The sequence below is a fragment of the Bison bison genome, unplaced genomic scaffold, assembly GCF_000754665.1.
Source record: "Bison bison bison isolate TAMUID 2011002044 unplaced genomic scaffold, Bison_UMD1.0 scf7180017864530, whole genome shotgun sequence".
Lineage (NCBI taxonomy): Eukaryota > Metazoa > Chordata > Mammalia > Artiodactyla > Bovidae > Bison > Bison bison.
The window spans coordinates 2,419,683-2,442,455 of record NW_011495080.1 but is presented as its reverse complement, the minus strand read 5'-3'; the positions used below and the strand labels follow the sequence as shown (position 1 = coordinate 2,442,455).

The window sequence follows — 22,773 nt, the reverse complement described above, 5'->3', positions numbered from 1 at the left end:
TGACCACAAGAGCATTCTTTTTTTAAAAAAGAAAACTGAGCAAATATATACAAAATACTTCCAATATCTTCTGGGCCAACAGAGCAGCCACCACAACGCTTCTCCTTCTTCCTGAGCTTTCCCCTGCCATCTGGAACCCGCTCCTGGCAGACCCAGCAAGCCCATGTCTGGGGAGCATGTGCCACCACTGCACGTGGCTCCCATTCCAGTTGAGTCTCTGGACAGTGCCCAAGCGCTTTAGGCAACCTCTCCCAGAAGACTGCCCACCCGGCAGGGGGCCGTGAGGGGAGCTTCCTCTTCTCCTGTCTTCTCTGCCCGCATCCTAGGATAATACAGCTTCTGTGGGTGACCCTTGGGGCGGGTCCCGTCAGACTTTATGGGCTAGGAGGGTGGTCAGCTTGATCTTGCCATCCATGGAGGCAGTGAGGCAAGTCCCGCAATCCATGGCTGTGCTCCAGTCCACAGTGACCACAGGGGCGCGGTGGCCGCCCAGGCTCACGCAGCTCTCCAGAACCTTGTCATCCCCGCCCAGCTGCAAGGGAGAGGAGGCAACATCATCAGGCACTGCTCATAAACACATGCAGTTTATCCACTTCCAGGGGCAAACTGCCTTGAGCCCAGGGACTGCCACCCCAAGCCCAGGATGTGCCCAGGCACACATGTCCCTCTGGCCAGAAAGTCTCAGCTTCGCCACTTGGACCAGCAATACCTTCAATTTCCTGACTATACTTACTCCTTCAACCAAAGGGGGAAATAAGTCCCTAACATCACAGGGTCGCAAAGAGTAGGACACGACTGAGTGAACTGAACTGAAGTGAACACACTCTAAGAGGCAGAATTCTCTCTGCTACCTTTACCCTGCTATGGGTGTCTGAAAAGACTCTGATGCTGGGAAAGATTGAGGGCAGGAGGAGAAGGGGACGACAGAGGATGAGATGGTTGAATGGCATCACTGACTCAATGGACATGAGTTTAAGCAAGCTCTGGGAGTTGATGGACAGGGAAGCCTGGTGTGCTGCAGTCCATGGGATCGCAAAAAGTCGGACACAACTGAACTGACATTTTTAAAGGATATGGCGGGGAAAGCTTTCAACTCATTAATTGGTTAAAGAGCAAGTCTGACTACAAACTGATCTGAACTGATCAGGACAAGTGACAAAGCCTACAGGATCAAAAATAAAACAATACACACACACACACACAATCATACAGAGAGCAAAAGGAGAGCCCACCTGGAACTCAACCAAGTCTTTAAATAATGAAATAAAATTAGGCTTTAAACAGAAAGCTCTTTACAGTATCTCCCAATAGCAATTACAAGAAATTATGGAACTTTATATGATGGCATCACATTGTACACCTTAAACATATAGCTTATTGAGTGATTTATCAACTGTAGCTCAATAAAGCTTAAAAAAGATTTTTATTAAAATATCCATTGAAACAAATAAGTAAACACAAACTATGGAATTAATTTCTAAGGGGAGGGCAAGAGCCACCCGAGTCGTCCTCATCTATAGAGAAGAGGAGCCCTGTTGAGTAAACCCAGGCTCCCTGGCACCACTGTTAAGGTCAAGAAGGCTCCCGACTTCCCACTTCTGCAGCCCCTTCCCCCTCACCTCTTGCTCCCTGCTGCCCCATGGGACCCCAAGGCCCGCCTTCCTCCTCCTCCTCCAAAGGCCGTGACTCCACAGCCGAGCGCCCCTTTCCCCAAGGCCTCGGTCCCCACCCGGCTTCCTCCCCTCTGAGCCCTCAGCTCTGTAGTGTCCCCACCACTGATGCTTGTGTCTCCTTCTCACCTGAGTGTGAGCACCAGGAGAGGGGCCACAGTGTCTCCGGTGTACACTGCCTGTGCCAAGGCCACACCCACCCATGGCTGACCCCTGGGGTACGGCTGCCTGTGGACGGTGAGCCCCCAAGAGAGAGCATCCCACTCCGTGACTCCTTCTGCCTACAGATACAGCACCACTGCATTCACGTGGAACTGGAACTACGCGCTCAGGCCACAACATAAAGCCTCATCCCCCCGTCTACTTGGTAAGACGAGTCCAGATGGAGAGGTTTAGAATTTCACTCGATTATATACACAAACAGGGTGCATGAACCAGAGAGGCTGTGATGAGACGGTTAAGACAAGCAGATCGACTGAGGGACAAAACAGAGTGGACAACGTACTTGCCATGTGACACATCACACCCCTGAATTTCCATCCCAGCCGTGGCTTGTAATGTCCTTGACCCACAGGACGTCTCATCAAACAATAAATCTAGGCCAGATTAGAGTAACTGGAACAGACCCCCTGGGCACTCACCCAAACCAACACACAGCCCTTCTTCCTAGTTCTCGATGTTCTATAATTGTTCTTATTCCCAGGGAAGCAGGCAGAAAAGGGGCAGAGTCTCATCAAGGGGCAGGGATAGGTGAGCAGAGAGGAGGACAGGCAGGCCACCCTCGTTCCCATCCCCACGGTTTCCCTCGAGCCAGCCTGCAGCCGGGAGGCCCAGATGCTGTCCATCCCAGGCCAGAGGCATCTCCATGGCCACCGGGCAGGGACAGAGACAGGGACGGGGCTCGAGCTCAACCACGCCCAGGCCTCTGGGGAGGAACATCCCTGCCACCCACCAGGCCCCCAGGTACCTTGTAGATGATGCCCCCCGTGGCAGAACACGTCAGCATGTAATTGCCCTCCGAGTCGAAAGCGAAGAGTCGGCCCCGGGGCACCTGGACCTGCTTGTAGCCGCTGTAGCCGGACAGCACGAAGGGGCCCGTGGCGTCGGCGGGCAGGCCGTACTCGGACACCTTCAGGCCGCTCTTGTGGATGTTCCACTGGATGAACTGCACCCAAAAAGCACGAGTATAGGGCTCTCAGCGGTGTGGCCAGGGCGCAGGGCCGCGGGGTGGCGGGGTGCAGGGAGTAGTGAGGTGGCCCCCAGGAAGTGGAGGGGGATCCACAGGCCCCAGGAAGGGTAGGGAGATGACCATCCAGTCCCAATGCCTCCCGACACAATGTAAGCATTTTTTTTATTTTGAAGGAAAGAAAATCTAGAAAGAGAAGGACACATCATGTCCAGGTCGGAACTTTCTCTTTGGCCTGACGCCAGGAGCAGAAGAGTGTAGGCACCGGCCTGGACTCCCATCGCTCGAGCTGGCGCAATGCTCCAGTGATTGTTACTACTACTGTTGTTGTTAATATTATTCATAGGGTTAGAACCTAGCTAGGTTTTTCTTAAATCCCAAATACACTTCCAGTTTCTCAGCAGCACAGCCGATGGAACACGGGCAGTGGAGTACAAGCCGAGCTCAGAGACTACAGCGCAAACACCCTTCGGCCTCCTTCAGGGCCAGGCTGCCTGCTGTGACCTCCTCCTGACTGAGAACTCAACTCAGATGAAGCAAGTCAAGCTCTGATTTAAAAAGCCTTTCTCAAGAGTTTTCAAGTGAAGGATGCATTTTGTAACGACTGTCTTCACTGGATAAGAGAGGGGGACAGGGATACAATCCAGAAGGCCCAGGAGGGGACACACAAAAGTAAGTCCTTATCCCAGCTCTGCCTGCCCCAGCTCCCTTCCCAGGGATCCTAATGAATTCTTCCAGGGAGACTCTAAAAGAGGGGACTTATTTTTACCTTCTTCCCCAGCTCCCTTTTTATGTTTCTCAACTATGGGCACAGCTGTCTCCAGCCCCCCGGCCTAGAAAGTTCTACCCACCCATGCTGTGATCACCCAGTGACCAAGCTCACTCAAGTACACCCTGGCCGCACTGGAACCCACGAGCAGGGTGGGTCAGGGAGATGCGTCCTTTCTGCTACAACCGGGAGAAAGGATGTGGGTCCTCCCCTTTCATGACAGTCGACTCCCACTGAACTCATGTAGACCCCACTAAGATCCTATGAGACCGGTTACTATTTTCATCTCTGTTTTACAGAAGACAAAACTGAGTAGAGAGAGGCCCCAGGTCACAGCACTGGTAAAAGGTACAGTCAGGACTGAACTCAGTCCATTGTGCTATTGCGGGGCCCTCTAGAATCTTAGATGCCTACTAAGCCAGAGGAAGGGAGCTTTCTGACCAAAGCCCGCTCCCGCTTACCTTCCCGTCCTCGCCGATGCTGTACACAGTGTTCTCATCGTAGCTGAACTCCACAGAGTAGACCTCCCCGCAGTGGGCCTTCCAGCTCATAGCACACTCGTGCTGCTGCATGTCTGAGGCAACAAGATGCCGCTAGGGTTCCCACCCGGGCCCTGGGGAGGCACCTGCCCGTAGGCAGAGGCACCGCACCCTCCCTGTGCCTGCTGGGCAGGAGCCGAGCTGAAGGCAGAGGGCCCCCAGGACCAACAGGAGTCACAGAGCTGACCGTGGTGAAGAGCTGGCACGGGCTGTTTCAGTTCACTAGTTCTCTCCTCCACCGTGCCTAGTGTTCTGTTAACCCGTCTTAAATGAAAGCTTCTCTCACTGGTCAAAGGTGAGGTTCAGGAATCCTGGGGTGGAGCCTGCAAGTCTAGGAGGACACAGAAGTCCTTCCCAGGAAGGCGCTGTAACTTCCCACCAGGGTGCCCTGGAGGTCAGTTAAAGATATAGCACCTAGCGGTGCCTTTGCAGAGGCGCTGGTTCCGGTCTCCTGGGGCAGGCCTGCGTGAGGAGCTTTAAAGAACATGCTGATGACTCCAAAGCCCACCCTCCTTCTGCTCTCACAGGGACAATGAAGTGGCCATACCAAGAGGGCAGGACAGCATCACTCAAGAGCTCAGGACTGAAGGACTGCTAAGCTCCATCCCCTCCCATGTCCACTGACTCAGATCAGGACCAGGGTAATTAGGGGGGTCCTGAAGCATACGCTGACCGAAGTTAAGTTCTCTTAGGAGAATCCTGAACCGGGGTTTCACAGTAGCCTCTAGTCCAGCTGGCAAAAACCCAACTCTCTTCCCTGGGTTGATGGACGAGGGGACCAGGATTGCCGTGAGCACAGTCGCTTACCAAACAGCCGGATGACGCCGTCAGCTGCCCCCGTGACCAGCAGGTTCCCATTGTGATTGAAGGCTGTGCAGTTGATGGCAATGGGCTCCGGATCCAGGGAGAACTGGAGCTATAAAAAGGATAAACCACATTTAAAATGTGAGACAATAGGAAACCAATTCCAAGGCAGGTTCTGTCTGAAAGGGGGAAGGAGACCAAGATTGAGGAAAGACACGCCAGAGCATAAAAAGGATCAGTAGCGTCCCACTGTTAAACCCTGACAAGGCAGGTACTCGTTTTACAGTTTTCTCTTTATTCCAAACACCTGTGATTTTAATATTCTCTTCTATGTATTCAATATTCAATGAAAAAATTGGAAAACACAAGTAAACATAAAATTAAAAATCCTGAGAAAGGCCCTCAGCAGAAAATGTGCTTAGTCACTCAGTCATGTCTGACTCTTTGCGACCCGTTGGACTGCAGCCCTCCAGGCTCCTCTGTGCATGGGGATTCTCCAGGCAAGGATACTGGAGTGAGTTGCCATGCCCTCCTCCAGGGGATCTTCCCGACCCAGGAATCGAACCAGGGTCTCCTGCACTGCAGGCGGAAATAACAAGATTAAAAAGGACCTGATCAGACTGGGTGGGATAAGGTAGAACGGAGACGCCAGAGGACAGATGTACAGATGTCTGCTGGATGGAATGGGGCAGGAGGGCACATGTCATTACCCATCTGTCCAAGCCCAAAGAACACACAACACTAAGACTGAACCTTGATGTCAACTGTGCACCCGGGGTGATTACAATGTGTCCGTGTAGGTGCATCGATTGTAACGAGTCTGCTGCTCCGGTGAGGGAAACTGATAGCAGGGGAGGCTGGGCACGTGTGGGGACAGCGTGCATGGGGAAATCTTTGAAATTTCCTCTCCATTTTACTGTGAGCCTAAAACTACTCACAGCACCCTTTCTATGGCCACACCACCCTGAACGCGCCCGATCTCATCTGATCTCAGAAGCTAAGCAGGGTCACAACTGCTTAGTACTTGGATGGGAGACCGCCTGGGATTACTGGGTGCTATAGGCTTTGGGGCTTCCCTGTGGCTCAGCTGGTAAAGAATCTGCCTGCAATGCGGGAGACCTGGGTTCGATCCCTGGGTTGGGAAGATTCCCTGAAGAAGGGAAAGGCTACCCACTCCAGTATTCTGGCCTGGAGACTGCCATGGACTGTCCATGGGGTCCCAATGAGTTGGACACGACTGAGCGACTTTCATTTTCAAAACTACTCAAAAAAAAAGAGTTTTAAATATTAAAAAAAATGTTTACATTTTTCAGTTAAGCCAAAAGGGCCCACTAGAAGGCTGTGTGTGAATTCTAAGTTTGTCACACCTTCCGAATGACTTCAGTTGCCAGCAATCGGCCCAACTGGAGTACTACTACTTTTCAACACGCTCTGAAATCTCACAAATCAAAGTGTGAGGAGCTCCAAGCAAAGAGGGAAGAGACCGAAGAAACAGTGGGCAGAGCGACCTGTGTGCTCCCCGCCCAGCCCAGCCCCGGGGCACCATGAGAAACTCCTACCTGCTGCTTCATGGTCTTCGTGTCCCAGAGCAGCAGCCTGCCCGGAACCTGGTTGGTGCCCCTGCTGCCAATATCTGGTGCCAACACGTCCACGTGGGCAGTGAGGCTCGAAGCTGCAGCCGAGCAGACGAAAGAGGCCCCACTGGGGCTGCACGCAAGAGACAGGATCCTGCAACACACAGCGGGTGTCGGCGGGGAGCCCAGCTCAGCACTCTGCCCGCCCACAAAGGAAGGGGGAGCTGGGCTCAGAGACTCGGCCAAGACCAGCCCACCAAGCACAGTGACTGGGGGTAGCGGCATCTGGCTCACCTGGGCATATCATCATTGATGTTGATTTCACAGAGGTTCTTCTTGGCTTCCGTGTCGTAGAGGCGCACTGTCCCCACACCACTGCCCAGCAACAGCTGGAAGAAGAGGGACAGCTCAGGGTCAGGCCCCCTCAGGGAGGCTCACAGGAGGGCGAGGCCCATCCCTATGGGGTGGAGGGCAGGCTGCAGGGTGACCCACCCCCACTCCTCCAGGTAGTACAGGGGAAACCGGCTAAAATGGACCTCTTTTAAAAATTAAAGACACTAGAGCTGACCTTGAAGGAATCTGGAATGGGAGGTAGGTATCACCATAGGCTGAGCTGGCAAGGAGACCCTCTGCCCTCCAACCCCCCTGTCTTCCGGTTTCAATGCCAGCCGCCCCGGTCCTGCCCACTGGTTCCTGGCCCACCACCACCTCCATTGGCAGAGACCTCAGCTGGTCATGGGTCTGGGTGACAGCCCCATTTGCATGTCCTGGGGACAGCTTTGGCTCTGGGCCTATAAAGGCCTCTGGGAAAAACAGAGGAGGCCATCTTTGCCTTCAGGACAGTCCTGGAGGTGCGGTCCTCGAGTGCGTAGTGAGAAGAGAGCGGAGGGGCTCGGCTTGGAGTCCCAACCAAGCCCGTGGTGCTGGGGCAGCAGGGGAGAATCCTGGTAGGTCCTCACTTAAGACCACAGGTCCAGCCACGGGCAAGACCACTCACCAGCCTGTCCCGCTTGGTGGCCCATTCTAAAGAGAGCAGCGGTGACTTGGAGATAGAGGACGCCTTGGTCTGCATGATGGGGTTGAAGGACCACACTTTGATGACCCCATCCACATCCAAGCTGGCGACCCTTCTCCCCGAGCAGTCCACCCTGAGATGAGACAAAGAGGCATGCCATTAGCATCCCCGCCTGAGTATGCCACCCTCCTCAGCCCAGGCCCAGAGGACTGCCTTTTCTGACTCTCCTGCTGAGAGATGCCCAAGCTCCAAGGACGGGTGTGGACTACTTCTAGAAATAGTCATTCATTCATCTGTCTGAGAACTACTCATAAAGCATCCATTATGCGCTGGGCCCACTGGGCATCACCTACCCTCTGGACGTTACTCTCCAGGATCAGGAGTGGAGGAGCTGACTTGACCAACAACAGCCCCAGTGCCAGCTGTCCAGCCCTCCTCTGACAGTTCACGGTCCCTTGGGGCCATCCCACCACCTGCATCTCTGTTATCCCTCATCATCCTGCTTGCCACGCCTTCACACGCACAGCCCCAGACCGCAGGCTTCCCCAGGGAGCCCACCCCCTTTTCCCCCGAGGCCCCGCCCCAGCGGCCAGCACCCACCTGCAGTGCATGATGGAAGAGTGGTGCTCCCCGTACTCCTCCTGCCCCAGCACGATGAACGGCTGCTCGGGGCGGACCCCCCCACCCTCAGGGCCCGCAGTGGGCACCCGCGTCAGCGTCTCCAGCGCCTCCACGTGGGGCTCCGGGCAGGGCTCTGCCTCTGGGCCACCAGCTTCGGGCTTCTTCTCCGCACACTGCGTCAAGCAAAGCGGGCACAAGTCAGAGGTGAGGGGTCAGCGCTGGGCCCAGCTGCTCCCCATGTCTGGGGACAGGCTGGGGGTGTCTAGGACACCAGGCCACGGCCCTTGGGGGAGGATCTTGGTGGTTGTGGGGTCTAAAAGAAAGAGCTCTGAACTCCAAGAGCCTGCTTCACCGGCAGCCCCTTCCCAGAGACCACGAGGAGGGAAGTGTGGGCCACGGGCTCCCGGTCCCAGCTGACGAGACCCAAGACACGCACGACCCTGACAGACCAGGCCAATGATAACAAGAATCAGTGAGGGAGGGAGTGCCCACTGCACGCCAGGCACTGCGAACACGACCGACTGTCTCATGTAGTGCTCCCTCAACCATCTGCGATCCTGTTAGTAACCCATTTTACAGCTGTGGAAACTAAGACTGAAAGCTGAAGTAACCTTGCCTAGGATCAAGAGCTGGCCCTGGGGGTGGGATGCCGACGTGAAGCCAGGTCCATCCGACGTAAGCCTGGCCGCCCACCAGCACCTCCTCCTGGGAAGGGGTGCCAAGAGACTGGGGTGATGGGCTAGGCCCGAGGACAGCAACTAAGCCAGAGCAAGGCAGGGCACCAAATGGCACCCACACACTCTGCCACCCAGGGGGCTGCTGCTGTCCGTCCCTGCCTCCTGAGGGCACTGGCCGCTGGCCACCACGATTACCACCTGCTCATCTAGACATAACCGTGATGCCACGGAGCATCAGCCAGGGTGCTCTCTACCACCCCCCTGGTTCTAGAGATTCCTGGAAGCACTCCTCAGGGACCCAGAAAGAGCAGTTTTACAGAAAAAATAGAATAAAAGAACAGAGGAACAGAGACCTCAGAGCTCAGAGGGGCCTTCGGGAGTGGCTGAGCTCTGGTGCACCTTTAATCCTACAGCCCAGAAGGACCAGAGATGCAAGCCAGAAGGCTCTATGCCATCGGACCGGAACAAGTTCAGGGCTGCTAACCCCCAAAATGCCTTTAAAACAGGCAAGTAGCCTGGATTAGGAGAGAAACGATCAACAAGGTGACAAGGCAGTAAATCCCTTGGGGCTTTGCCTTCAATCCCGAGTATTTCACTGAAGCAGCAGCAGCTTATACTACCAGGGAGGGAAAGCCCAACCCACATTCACCGGTAAGAAGAGTCTCTGAACCCAGCCTGGCAAGGGCCGGGGCCGCCGCACAGCAGCCCTGTGGGCACATGGCCCTCAGGGCAGCGACTCCAGCAGGGAGAGCAGAGAAAAGGCCCGTGACTGAGCGAGTCTGGGCGATGCTGGGTTACACCCAGGGGACCCTCTCCCCGGACTCCGAGCACCCGTAACATGAGCACACTAACAGGCACGGTTAAACATGGGGAAGGACAGAGCACACAGGGGGTCCCAAACCCACTGTTCACAGAGCTTGTCTTCTGGACATCTTCAGAGGCCAGCATTTTATGGCCCCTGTTTAGGTCAACACTACATCGGGAAAAGGGATCACTGGAAAACCAGATTATTCTGGAATAAAACCACCAAAGTGCAAGTGGTTAAAGCCAGTTAGGCAAAACCACACAACGCATAGCAAAAGAAATCAAGAGAGGTAAGAGCAGGCCCTGCACCACCCCTCCCCGCTGCCATATCCCATGGCTCTCCACCACGGAGGAGGGTCTGTGGGGTGTCCCCATGGGCGTTCCTGAGACACTGAGGCCAAGCTGCACCTGCAAAGTCATGGAGAGGAGCTCCTTCCGTTCCTTGCCGTGGTCCTGCAGGCGCCGCTGCCGGTGCTGTGACCAGCTGGACTCCCCAGGGGCCAGCCCACCGAAGAGGCTCTTCCCGTCCTTGGGCGCGCCGGCCGGCTCCCTGCCCTTGGCGGTCTGGAGGATGAGACACCAGTCTGTGAAATGTGTTTTCTCACGTGGGCCTGGGCAAGGAGGGGAGCAGGAGCCAAGTAGTCCTATGTAAGGCTCCTCCCTGTCCATGCTGAGTGTTACTATCTCGGGCTTCCCTGCTGTTACAACGGTAAAGAATTCACCTGCCAACGCAGGAGACACAGGTTCGATCCCTGGTCCGGGAAGATCCCACATGCTGGGGAGCAACTAAGCCCGTGTGCCACAGCTATTGAGCCTGTGCTCTAGAGCCCGGGAGCTGCAAGGACTGAAGCCTGCGTGCTTTAGAGCCCGTGCTCCGCAACCAGAGAAGCCACCACAATGAGAAGTCAGCACCCTGCAGCTACACAGTAGCCCCTGCTCTCTGCAACTAGAGAAAAGCCCACGCAGCAACAAAGACCCAGCACAGTCAAATCTAAATAAATAAATATTAAGAAAAAAAACATGTTATTATCTCAGCCCATGAGCAAGGTCAAGGGCAAAACACCAGCAGTCTGCACCTCCTCCTTCCTGTTCTCCACTCCCCCATCCTGAGAGGACAACTCCTCAGCACTTTTCTGCCTGCCACATCTACTGCCTGGAGGTAGATACACACATATCCTCCTGATCTAATCTGCAACAGTTAACTTTATTTAGTTTAGTTAGCACTTAGCGAAGCAACAGTTATGAGGCAGATCAGGCCCTATGCTGGTGTTATATTTAAAAGCAACAATGTGTTTCAGCAATAGGAAAAAAAATTACGCAAAATATAATCACCCCTCTACAGGGGAAAAAGACACACAATACCCTCTCTTGTTTTGGGCCAAGGGCATGACTAAGCCAGTCAATGTTAACAAATATTGAGGTATTTGGAAATGATTACTGGGCAACCATAAAGTCTTTTAACAGAAATAGTTGGAAACTCAAGGACTTTGGGGCAGAATAAACTGGACAAGAGAGAAACTGGCATCTTCTGGCTCCTTTTGATAGCAATGAGATAAAGTCAACCAACGTTACAGCAAATGAACTCAGTTAATTCCCACCCCAGGCTTTCCTGGTGACTCAGACAGTAAAGAATCTGCCTGCAATGCAGGAGACTCGGGTTGGATCCTTAGGTCAGGAAGATCCCCTGGAGAAGGGAATGGCTACCCACTCCAGTATTCTTGCCTGGAGAATTCCAGTCCATGGGATGGCAAAGAGTCAGACACAACTGAGCAACTAACTGGGGCTTCCCAAGTGGCACTAGTGGTAAAGAAGCTGCCTGCCAATACAAGAGACACAAGAGACATGGGTTCCATCCCTGGGTCAGGAAGATGCCCTGGAGGAGGGAATGGCAACCCACTCCAGTATTCTTGCCTGGAGAACCCCATGGACAGAGGAGTCTGGCGAGCTGCAGTCATGAGACCACAAAGAGTTGGACACAACTGAGTATATAATCCCCACCCCACTCCCATAGAGACTGAAGATTTCTAATCTAGAGCTTTTTAAAAAGGAGCTGCCACCTAATCACCTTTCCAGATGATCTGCCTGGGTTCTCTTTTTCTAATCTAATTCCCACAAATTATGATGCTCACACTCCTACCCCCTCTCTCTTTTTTTTTTTTTTTACACTCTTAGCAAAGGGATATAGATACCAATAGCCACTCAGTTTGAGACCAACATACTCACAAATCATTTGTACACAAGTCCTAAGCAAAGAGAATAAATTCAACCAAAGTCTACAGGTGGCCTTTTAGTTCTTCTACTTGTTATATTTTATGTTAACACCAAACAACTTTAAATGATTGACATAGATTCCCTGGGACCCTGAGGTCATATGAACAGTTAAGAAAGGAAATTTTAAAGGCTATTAGGAGCCTAACTGTGGCTGACATACACAGGGTTGGTTAGTTTTGTTTTTCTGACTGAAGCGACCTCCAGTGGTACCTGAAGGTGTTTATTACACCTCCAAGTACTTGTGATTGTCACAGATAGTTTCTCTAGAGTGGTTGATCTCTGAATTCTGACTTATTTGGGGAACAGTAAATTTCTTAGTCAAGATTTTTAAAAAAATAAACTAAGAAGAAAATCAACAACAATAATGTCAATATATATTACTCACTGAGCATTTACCATATGTAAGGTACCACGCTAAGAATCTTACAAACATTCCCTTAAAGATAAGGCATTATTTTAAGATGGGGAGCAGTTGTGTAGAGAGGTTTAATTTCTCGTTCTACACAGGGAAAACTCAACAGAACTGTAATTCACACCCAGATCTGACAGTGGCCCCATGCTCTGAAAAACCTGAAGAAAGCAAAACCATGATGGAAGCACATGAAAGAAAGTGACCCTGAATAGAAAAGAGAAGAAGGAATGTCATAATCCTGGAATCTAATTAACAACCAAGAGAGGCCCCTCTCTCAGTGCTTCTGGCCATTCTGGAGAAGCATCCCATGGTCCAAGGAGCTCTGGACAGGTCCCTTCGTCTTAGAAAGTGGAAGATGACTTCTCTTACCTTCCCAAAAGTAACACGTGGTCCTGAGTGAACCATGTTCCCTCACATGGTCCAGGGTGGGTGGTGGAGTGGGGGGTGGTTCAATCCCTAGCAGGTGATCCAAGGCTGCCAACCTTCATTACACACATCCGTTTATTCCTTCTGACTGATCCAGAAGGCAAACTGCTCAGACTAAGGAACTTCACAGGGGAGGCTATAACGGGCTCAGTTGCTCAGTCATGTCCAACTCTTTACGACCATATGGACTGTAGCCTGCCAGGCCCCTCCGTCCATGGAATTTTCCAGGCAAGAATTTGGCAGTGGGTTGCCATTTCCTCCTTCTGGAGATCTCCCCAAGCCAGGGATCAAACCTGTGTCTCCTGCCTCTCCTGCATTGGCAGGCAGATTTCTTTACCACTGTGCCACCTGGAAAACCCCTATAGGCTATACTATACCAGACAAGAGACTTTAGGCCAAAGACTGAAATAAGAGACAAAGAAGGCCATTTTATAATGATAAAAGGGTCATTTCAACAAGAGGACACCATATTTGCAAATATTTATGCACCTGACCTCAGAGCACCTCATATATAAAGCAAATATTAACTGACCTGAAGGGAGAAATAGGCAGCAATACAACAGTAGTAGAGGCTTAAATAGCCTACTTTCACCAATGAAGAGATCACCCAGACAGAAAATCACTAGGGGCACACTGGCCTTAAACTGCACATTAGACCCGGTAAACTTAATAAACATTTACAGAACATGCCACCCTCAAGCACACATGTAACATTCTCCAGAATAGATCATATGTTAATAAATGTAAGCCTTAATAAATGTAAGGAGATTAATGTCATAGCAAGCATCACAATGGATGAAACTAGAAGTCAATTATAAGAATAAAACTAAAAAGTTCATAAATATATGGAGACTGAACAACACGCTCCTGAACAACCAATGAGTCCCAGAAGAAACCAAAAGATAAATCAAAAAATGTCTTGAGACAAGTAAAAATGGAAACACAATATACCAAAACCTATGCAAAACTGATTCTAAAAGGGAAGTTTCTAATAATAAACACCTGCATTAGGAAGAAAGAAAGATTTCAAGTAAACAACTTAACTGTACACCTCAAGAAACTAGAAAAAGAAGAATACACAAAGCCCAAAGTTAACAGAAGGAAGGAAATAACAATGATCAGAAAGGAAAACAAAGAAATAGATTAACAAGTCAATAGAGGACTTCCCTGGTGGTCTAGTGGTTAAGAATCTGCCTGCCAATACAGGGGACATGGATTCGATCCCGGGTCCAGGAAAATCCCACGGGCCATGGAGCAACTAATCCTGTGCGTCACAACTGCTGAGCCTGCACTGTAGAGCCCATGAGCCCCAGTGACTGAAGCCCACAAGCCGAGAGCCTGTGCCCCGAAAGAGAAGCCTCCGCTCTCTGCAACCAGAGAAAGCCCATATGCAGCAATGAAGCCCAGCAAAACCAAAAATAAAAATAAATAAATAAATCTTTAAAAAAGAAAAAAGAGTCAATAGAAATGATCATTGAAACCAGGAGCTGGTTTTTTGAAAGTCAAAGAAAATAGACAAACCTTTAGCTTGATTTACTAAGAAAAAAAACAGGACTCAATAAAACTAGAAATGAATTCCAAAACACATCTCCAAAGGCTCTACCATTCTGATAGAAAAGATAAAAGAGCTGGCAGTAAAGGCCATGTTTTCTGGACCACAAAGGTGGCAATGGGAACCCCATAGCTAGCTACAAAAACAGTGCTGAGAGGAGGAAGATCAGCTTCCTGGGTTGACAGCTGTTTTTCAAAATAGTGGGATCCTGGCAAGCAAACTAGCCTGGCACAACTATGATTCAGACTTATCAGCCTGACCAAGAAATCTTTATACTGGATACTTGAGAAGAAAAGGGAAAAGCATCCATTTACTACTGTGTGCATGCCCCGGGAAAGTACACAGACTACAGGGGTATCCCACTTTGGGGCCAAAGGTGGGGAAGGCTGCAGAACAGGCACAGGCACTTGGTGGAATGCTTGTCTGTCCTTACTCACCTGCTACACCTGATACACGGTGTCTTTTCCTCTAACAGGTGGTGTTGCTGCTGCTGCTGCTGCTGCTGCTAAGTCACTTCAGTTGTGTCCAACTCTGTGCGACCCCACAGGCGGAAGCCCACCAGGCTCCCCCGTCCCTGGGATTCTCCAGGCAAGAACACTGGAGTGGGTTGCCATTTCCTTCTCTCCAAACAGGTGGTGTTAAGAGTACCCAATTCAATTGGCCCAAATGGATGGAATAGAGGGGCTTAAGATAGACTTCAAATTCCTCCAGCGGACACAAAAGGCACTTGTAAGACTTCCCCAGCAAGTATGTTACAACATTAGGAAGAACAAAAGCAGTACTTCCTTCTTGAGTCAAGACGGTAAGGAAGCTGTCCAGTGTATTACAGGCTGGAAAGGACTCCAAAATGAAAATTCAAACAGGTGTTAACATATAAATAAGAAAAACTATCTTTATAACGATAGGGTAATTTATACCAAGAGAGCTATAGACCTAAACGTGACCTAGCAGATCCTACTTAGAGCTTCTCTTTAAACTGTATCTAAGATAATCAGCTGAGCCACAAGGGAATCCCCATACAAGAGAAGGGGAAACATCAACAAAAAACAATAGCACACTAAAAGCTGATGAGTGCAGCTATCCACCAAACACCTAAATAAGTAGGTAAAGTAAACCTGTGTCCAGCTACAAAGGCATATGACTTAAGTAAATGTTCACTGGGACACACCCAGTAATTCCAAGTTTTATTTTGTTTTAAGAGCAAACTTTATAAAAATCTTCACTACTGGATTCATGTAACATTCCAACAGTCCAAATTATATTGTCCCAATCTATCATAATCTACCTGTCTCCTACAGTTCAAGAGAGGTACCTTTATCCTGCTTTATCATCTGACCTTCTCTCCTCTCACTCCAGAGAAGGATCTAAATTCGTTTTCGGCAGCCTGAATAGACTTACCAGGCAATCGTCCAAGTGGAACAGAAAACAAGTTCCAGTAGTTTGGCCTCACCTGAGGCAAAAAAAGCTACCCAGAAGACAGGCCCAAGTAACAGAGAAATTACAGAATCAAAGATGGGGAGGGGGACTCCCTTTTCCCCATCCTGCTGAGATCCATGGAAACGGCCCCAGGGGCAGCATTCTTCCTGCTGATGTCATGGGAGCTATAGGATAATTTGATACTAATAAGAGTTACAAATATACAAGTCTGTGGACGCTTTGCTTTCTTTACATTACCGTCAATTAGAGGTTATCTCTGTAATAACCATAACTCCCCCTCGCAGTCGCAAGGCGACTGAGCGGGTGTGGAAGGAGTGAAACTGTAACTGGAGGGGAGGATGGGGTGACACTGCAGTTGGGGAGCCTGCTGAGGAGGTGCCTGAGGGGGTTTCTATAACAGAGAGCCCAGAAGAGCTTGGGAACTGTGGGTTTACAGCTACTTGCAAAATTTTGCCCCCAGATTCAGAGTGAAAGCACAGAGAATGTATCACTGTAGACTTTACGTCTATGATGTAGTAAACTTTTCAGTGCTAACAACAACAGTTACAGGGGCCGATCACAGGGGGAAAAATGCTGATATGACTGAGGCTTACAACTGTTGTTTCGTCACTACATCATATCTTTTGCCACCCGATGGACTGTAGTCCGCCAGGCTCCCCTGTCCAAGGGGTTTTCCAGGCAAAAGTACTGGACCGGGTTGTCATTTCCTTCTCCAGGGGATCTTCCTGACCCAGGCTTATTTAAAAAAAAAAAAAGTCATTTTCTATTGAGTTAAAAGCAATATATCATTAAAATCAGAGGAAGTGATCATATAACTAACAGCATTTGGTATTGGTAAGAGAGCATCCTGAGTTGTAAACTCGAATTTGGCCATCAACCATATACGGGAGTTAAAAAATTAGAATGTCCCTCCAAAAGAAGGGAACCAGGATGGTGAGGAGTCTAGAAATCACGCCACATGGGTAAATAGGGCAGAAAGGAAGGAATGACCATAGTGTTTAGCATGGAAAAGACAGAAAGAAGCCTTATTCTATGCAGCTTGAAGGCAAAACTACGACCTGTGAGTGAAAATCACAGAGGCTTCAACTAACAACTTTCAAACAGGCCAACCCCCCCCCCGCCCCCCACCAAACACAAGCAGTGAGCTCCCCAGCACAGGGGGAAATCAATCAAATAAAGGTCATCTGGCCCACCCTCCAGCCAATAGGAGGTGGTCCAGATGACCTTTAAACTTCCTCCAACTCTAAATTCTATGATTTTCTTGAATCTCAGATATACTAGTTATTTTTGGAGCTGAAACATCACTGCTGAGTCAAATATATCATTAAAAAAAACAAGTGAGCCAACCACTGGATTTTTTAGATTGAGAACATTTATCGTCTATATCCAGGACATGGAAAGAGTGCTACCTTTGCTCTGTTAACATGCCAGAAGCTCTGTTTGAATAAATTTTAAAGGTAAAGTAAGGAACATTTGCTGCAAATTACACCTTCTTACCTTTGTCTCCTGAATAGGAACCTCACAAACATTTCCAATCCCATTTCACCCTCAGTTTAGTGCCTGAACATGTAAAGATATGGCCACAGGCCAAAGCACAAAGACCCCATCTCCATGCTTTCTTTCAAGTTAATGAAACTGAATTTCATCATTTCATGTACATTTCAAGGGATGTAGCACTCCATACATCATCTATTACAGGCTAAAACCTTCCCAACTACAACAACTACAACGTATTGTGAGCTCATAATCTGCCAGGCACTGCATATACCGAGGGCTCTCATTTCAACTCAAATACCTCTCCCCATAGGGAGTAAATGCTCTTATCATTCCCATGCCAAGTGGGCGGGGAGATGTGAGCAAGGATGCTAAACAAGGTTGCCTGAGTCCGAAGCCCATGCTTTTTCTTCCCCCATGTCCTGCTCAGCATCTGCACTGAGGAACAGTATGAAATCCACATGCTGTGCTAAAGGCCCTGGCGTCCCAGTGGCAGCGTGGACAGCCCCGTCTCCCCAGGCAGCCCCATGCTGCTGTGTCACCTGCAACTGTTCTCAGCCCAAGGGCAGCAGGAGAGGGAGGCAGAGATGATGACAACCTACTGTATCTGCAATAAAAATCTCGAGAGGGAAACAGTCCCTACCCAAGCAATAAAGCATAACTCTGGATCTGTGAAAGCTTCACTCTGGCCAGCATTTCTGAAAGCAATGAATTCTGACCATCTCCACTCGGAAAACTAGTCAGTTTTGGACATATGCTGGCATAAAAGAAATTCTCTTGCAAGCTTTTATGAAAGAAAAAAAAAATCCTTTGTAGTATCAGAAAATAAGAACTTGTAGTAAAAGAAATACCACACTGATCTAGAACTTTACTCTTTATCTACACACTACTTCCTATCACCAAAAAATTTTAAAGTCCAGAATTGCTTGAATTCATGCTTGAATAACCAAATTTTAGCCATAAGCACACGTGAGTTAGAGGAAATGATGAGAAAGGGGAAGGGACCCTTCAGAGCACACTTCCTCCTGTCACCATCCACCCTCCCACCTGCAGGTTCAAAGGGAGGGTAGGCAAGTCTTCACGTGGGTGATGTGTGGGGTGTCGGAGGCCTCCTGGCGAGAGTTAGAAAGGCAGGCCCTGCACCTACCTGGCTGCCGAAGGACTCCTTCTTAGCCGAGCTCTGAGTCTGAGGGGGGCCCTGGGCAGGCGACAACCTTGAGGGGCTCTTCTTACTCTGAGGCAGCAGCGAGGACAGGAAGCCCACGCGTGGCGACTGGGATAGGGAGGCGTTCCTCTGGCTGCACACCATGGCTCTGGACAAGCAGACACAGCACAAGGTCATGGCACTGGATGGGACCTGGGAGACCCCGGGCACGCACCGTGTGGGCTATGGATGCTGCTAGTAACCAGAGCCACGGCCAGGTCTGCACATCTGGGCTTTAAGGCGGCCCGATGCTTGGTGTTCTTTCACAAAGGGAGCTCGCAGCCTACCTGGCACAACGGGGAAGGCTGTGGCTCTGGGGCCGTGGTAAAGCTCAGAGCAGAGCTGTCTACTGCCCACTGGCCACATATGGTGCTGACCACCTGAGATGTGGTCAGTCCAAATGGAGAAGTGCTGCAGGCATAAAATCCACACTGGAATTCCGGATTTAGCATGAAAAAGAGCTGTTAAATAGCTCATGAATACTTTATATTCATTATATGTTGAAATGATACTTTGAAAGAGTTGGGCTATATAAAACGGAAAGTGTTAAGTCGCTTAGTAGTGTCGGACTCTGCTGACACGAGTGTCAGACCTCACAGACTGTAGCCTGCCAGGCTCCTCTGTCCACGGAATTCTCCAAGCAAGAATACTGGAGTGGGTTGCCTTTCCCTTCTCCAGGGGAACTTCCTGACCCAGGGATCAAACCTGGATTCTCCTACCTTGTAGACAGATTCTTTACCATCTGAGCCACCAGGGAAGCCTGGGCTAAATAATAAATATCATTAAAATTTACCTTTTTTAAGATAGCTGCTGCTGCTGCTAAGTTGCTTCAGTCGTGTCCTACTCTGTGCGACCTCATAGACGGCAGCCCAGCAGGCTCCCCCGTCCCTAGCTACTGAAAGTTTTTAAGTTCGATTTTTGGCTTGCACTTTACTTCCATCAGCAGGCACTAGCTAAGAAACCAGAGCAGTTTCATCTGCTGCAGGACTGGGCCACAGGAAGATCTGGAATCTGACTACTTGGGTTTGCATCCTGACTCACCAATCACTGATCCTGGGACCGGTGGTGCCTGCGGTCTCTTTCACTGCTATTATCATCATCATCTGGGTCTTTGGCTTTCAATGGCTGTTTTTTAAGGCTGCTCAAATACCTCTCTCCCAACCTGCCTACCACTCTGAACCCTGAGACAAAAGCATGCTTCTATGGAGAAATGCGTGGGCAATCTTGACATCCACGAGGCGCTCCTTTCAGAGCACAGAAACTTCCCAGGGCTTCACGACAATGGCTGCGTGTATTAACCCAGGCTGCACACACCTGGATGTGCAAGCTCCTGGCAGAGCCTGTAGTTCCCCTGCCTCTGGTCAGGCCCAGAGACACAGAAAACTCAGACTAGAACAGTGGGAGCCCAGGAGGTTCCTGGCAATTTAGAGGCATCACCAGGAGGAAGGGAGAACGCTGGGGACAGAGCGAGGAGGGGCACGGCACACACTCACAGTTCTGAGTCCCCCAGGCGGTCCATGTTGGAGACATAAGGAGGCAATTTGTGCTGGACCAAGGCCTCTTCCTCCTCTGGCTGTTGCTCCTCTTTCTTCAGTCGGTGGATTTCGGCTTGCAGTGCAAACAGCTACATAGAGGTGGGGGTGAGTGAGATGGGGATGTCAGCTAGCCTTCCCTCCCTGGGGAAGATCAGACACATCACGTCCAAAACCCAACCACATTGACTCAAAGGCCACTCGCCCTCAGCCTTGGGGAGCCCGTCTCACTCTCCGCAGGCAGGAAAGATAGGTGAGGCTGGTGTGACTTGATGACAAGGAGGTGAGAAAACTAAAGACCATTAGATAATATGGAACCTACTTCTTTTTGCTTTTTATCATTTGACTTGCTTCCCTTTTACCATTTGACTTGCTTCTTCCCGAATTCACTGAGAAAACTAGCTCCACCCACTCCTGCTTTCCTCTTGGGCATCTACAAAACCAGACTTTGGAACTCAGGTGGAAAAAAAATTTTTTTTTTAATGAAGGTCAGCATTTTTTACTTTTTCCCTGAAGATAATTATACACACAGGCCCAAACCTAAGAACGTTAAACCCCCAAAACCGAAACAGCTTATAAGCTTCCTTTTTCTAAAAAATCCTCCCTTTTCTGATGGTGCATCAATTTCAAGGGTAGAGAAATGCTCAGGCAAATGGAAAAGCTTCCCCAGGAGCTGTTCTTTTACCAAAGTAGAAAAACCTGAGAAAAATTAAATCATATCTGGGCTATAAACAAGACAGATGTGGGGATGAGTGGAACAGGCCTGGGAATGGGAAGCAGAGATACACAAGCAGGTTAGCTGCAAAGAGACATCCATGCATAGAGTCGTTTTCCTCTTAAAAGTTCACGACTGTTACTACGTTGCTCATGCTATGACTTAAAACAGCAACCCTGCCTCTGGTTTTCAGAGGTTTGTCACAGCTCCCAACCCTGCCTTTCTGGTGACTCACTGCCCCCTGAGACCAGTGCTGTCCTCTACTGACTCACCCTCTACCGCCACTGCCTAATTTCACACATGAAAAGCAGAAGTGCTTCCCAAGGAGCAAGTGACATTCAGAACAAACCTTCTGGCGCAGAACTTCATTCTCTTCTTGAACCTGGTTGGTCCTCTGGCACTCCGCATCAAAGTTCAGGATTACAGGAACCGGTGTACCGAGTTAAAGAATAAGCCTGCCTTTTAATCAACTTGACTGCGGTGGTCATGACACAATGCATACATACACCAAATCCTCAAGTTTTACACCTTATATACATATATATACACAATGTCTCATTGTCAATTATATTCCAACAAAGCTGGGGAAAAAATGCCAATTAAAATATATATTCTATCACAAACTCTGCAATAAGATAACACAATTCAATAAACATGTTTTAAAAGAAAAAGCCTGCCTGCAAAACGATTAAAAGCCATTCCAAACACTCTAGACACTGCAGCAACACCCTTGAATGTGCTGTGGGCTTCTCACAGCTTTATGACCAGTCTCTCCCTTGACCCTGGGTCTGGCCTGACTTCGTTCAGACAGACTTACGGACACCTGACAACCTGCCTGGCTAGCCCACAGAGGACATACATCCAGACCTGATGCTTTCTCCCAAATGCCAGCAGTAAAGAGTTTATCTTGAGGGCTTCACACTCAGTCTAAGCTTTAGCAACATTCAGCGAAAAGCCAGCCCAGTGGATCTGTGGGCACATGGCCAGCTGCTCTACCAGCTGCATGGAAGGACTGGCTGCTCGCCTTTCCCCTCCTCAGGGTGAGCCTCTCCCTGGCAAAGGTTCAGGCTGAGAAGCAAGCTTTCTGCAGACTAGGAGCCACCTAGGAGGATCCACATATGAGGTCACAGTGTCAGTCTTTCCCAACCACCTCATACAGCTTCAGTCCAGAAGAGCACTATGCTGGCAGGGCCTCAGTCAGGCAGCGAGCTTCCCTGGAGGGCCCACGGGGTCAAGCCCTGACCACCTCTGGGCTGGGCCCCCTGCAAGTTTTGTCTGAAAGCCCTCAGGATGAAGAGTGGCAGCAGGGGGAGAAAAAGGGCCAACGTGGGTAATTCACACTCACCCCAGCACAAAAGGAGATACTCCCTACCTCCACCAGAAGATGGTCTTCCCAGAGACCAAAAGGCAATGATGGGTGGGCCTCCACAACGCCCAGCTTATCAGTGACTCACCAGGCAGCCCCATTCGAACCAGACCCCCTTCTCCTCCTGGGGAGTTCCTGCCAGAGAGCACAAGTGAGCGAGGATGTCCCCAGCTTTCCACAACAAAAGGGTACATAAGGTAGGCTTGGAAATTATTTATGTCCTTTCTCTCTCCTAAATCTCTCCACATATTCTTAAAGCTGCCCTGTCCTCTGACAAGTTGAGGGACCCTGAGGTCCCTGGGAAGACAGTGACCCAGACACTAACACAGAAAGGATGTTCCAGCCCTAGAAGTGTTTTCACCCCCTACCTAACCTCAACAAAGCCCAGTGAAATCCTGGGGCGGGGGCATGGAGCATGCGCAGAGAGGGTGCTCTGGAGGCCGGTCGGTTTCGCTGTGCTTGCTGGGAGAGGCCCCGCCCTACTTGAGGGCTCCTATCCTCCTACTGCGAGGACAGTCTCCCCACCCACCCATGTCAACTATTCAGCAGCAGAACTAAGAATTACAACTCCCACCCTCCCAGATCAAAATAACCACAGTCTGCCCAGCCCCATCACGTGACATGATGATCTTTGGGCGTTTGGTAGAAGAAATGACTGCATTAAGGGCAGCAGCCGCTGATCTCGTGGTCGGTTGGCCTCAGGCT

The 22,773-nt window shown here is 50.1% G+C and overlaps 1 protein-coding gene across 2 annotated transcripts in view; it reads right to left on the bottom strand.

Moving 5' to 3' along the window:
• WDR91 (WD repeat domain 91) overlaps window positions 1-22,773 on the bottom strand; it is a 25,356-nt gene continuing 2,583 nt past the window's right edge. For both annotated transcript variants that reach the window (XM_010831636.1, XM_010831637.1), the window contains exons 4-15: window positions 21,052-21,134; window positions 19,949-20,079; window positions 18,399-18,564; window positions 10,068-10,223; window positions 8,158-8,351; window positions 7,540-7,690; window positions 6,837-6,931; window positions 6,528-6,696; window positions 4,972-5,080; window positions 4,087-4,199; window positions 2,638-2,835; window positions 1-532 (exon numbers count right to left, since the gene is read on the bottom strand). In XM_010831636.1, the coding sequence (XP_010829938.1) occupies window positions 368-532; window positions 2,638-2,835; window positions 4,087-4,199; window positions 4,972-5,080; window positions 6,528-6,696; window positions 6,837-6,931; window positions 7,540-7,690; window positions 8,158-8,351; window positions 10,068-10,223; window positions 18,399-18,564; window positions 19,949-20,079; window positions 21,052-21,134 (1,730 nt within the window). In that variant the 3' untranslated portion in view covers window positions 1-367. The remainder of the gene's footprint in view (window positions 533-2,637; window positions 2,836-4,086; window positions 4,200-4,971; window positions 5,081-6,527; window positions 6,697-6,836; window positions 6,932-7,539; window positions 7,691-8,157; window positions 8,352-10,067; window positions 10,224-18,398; window positions 18,565-19,948; window positions 20,080-21,051; window positions 21,135-22,773) is intronic.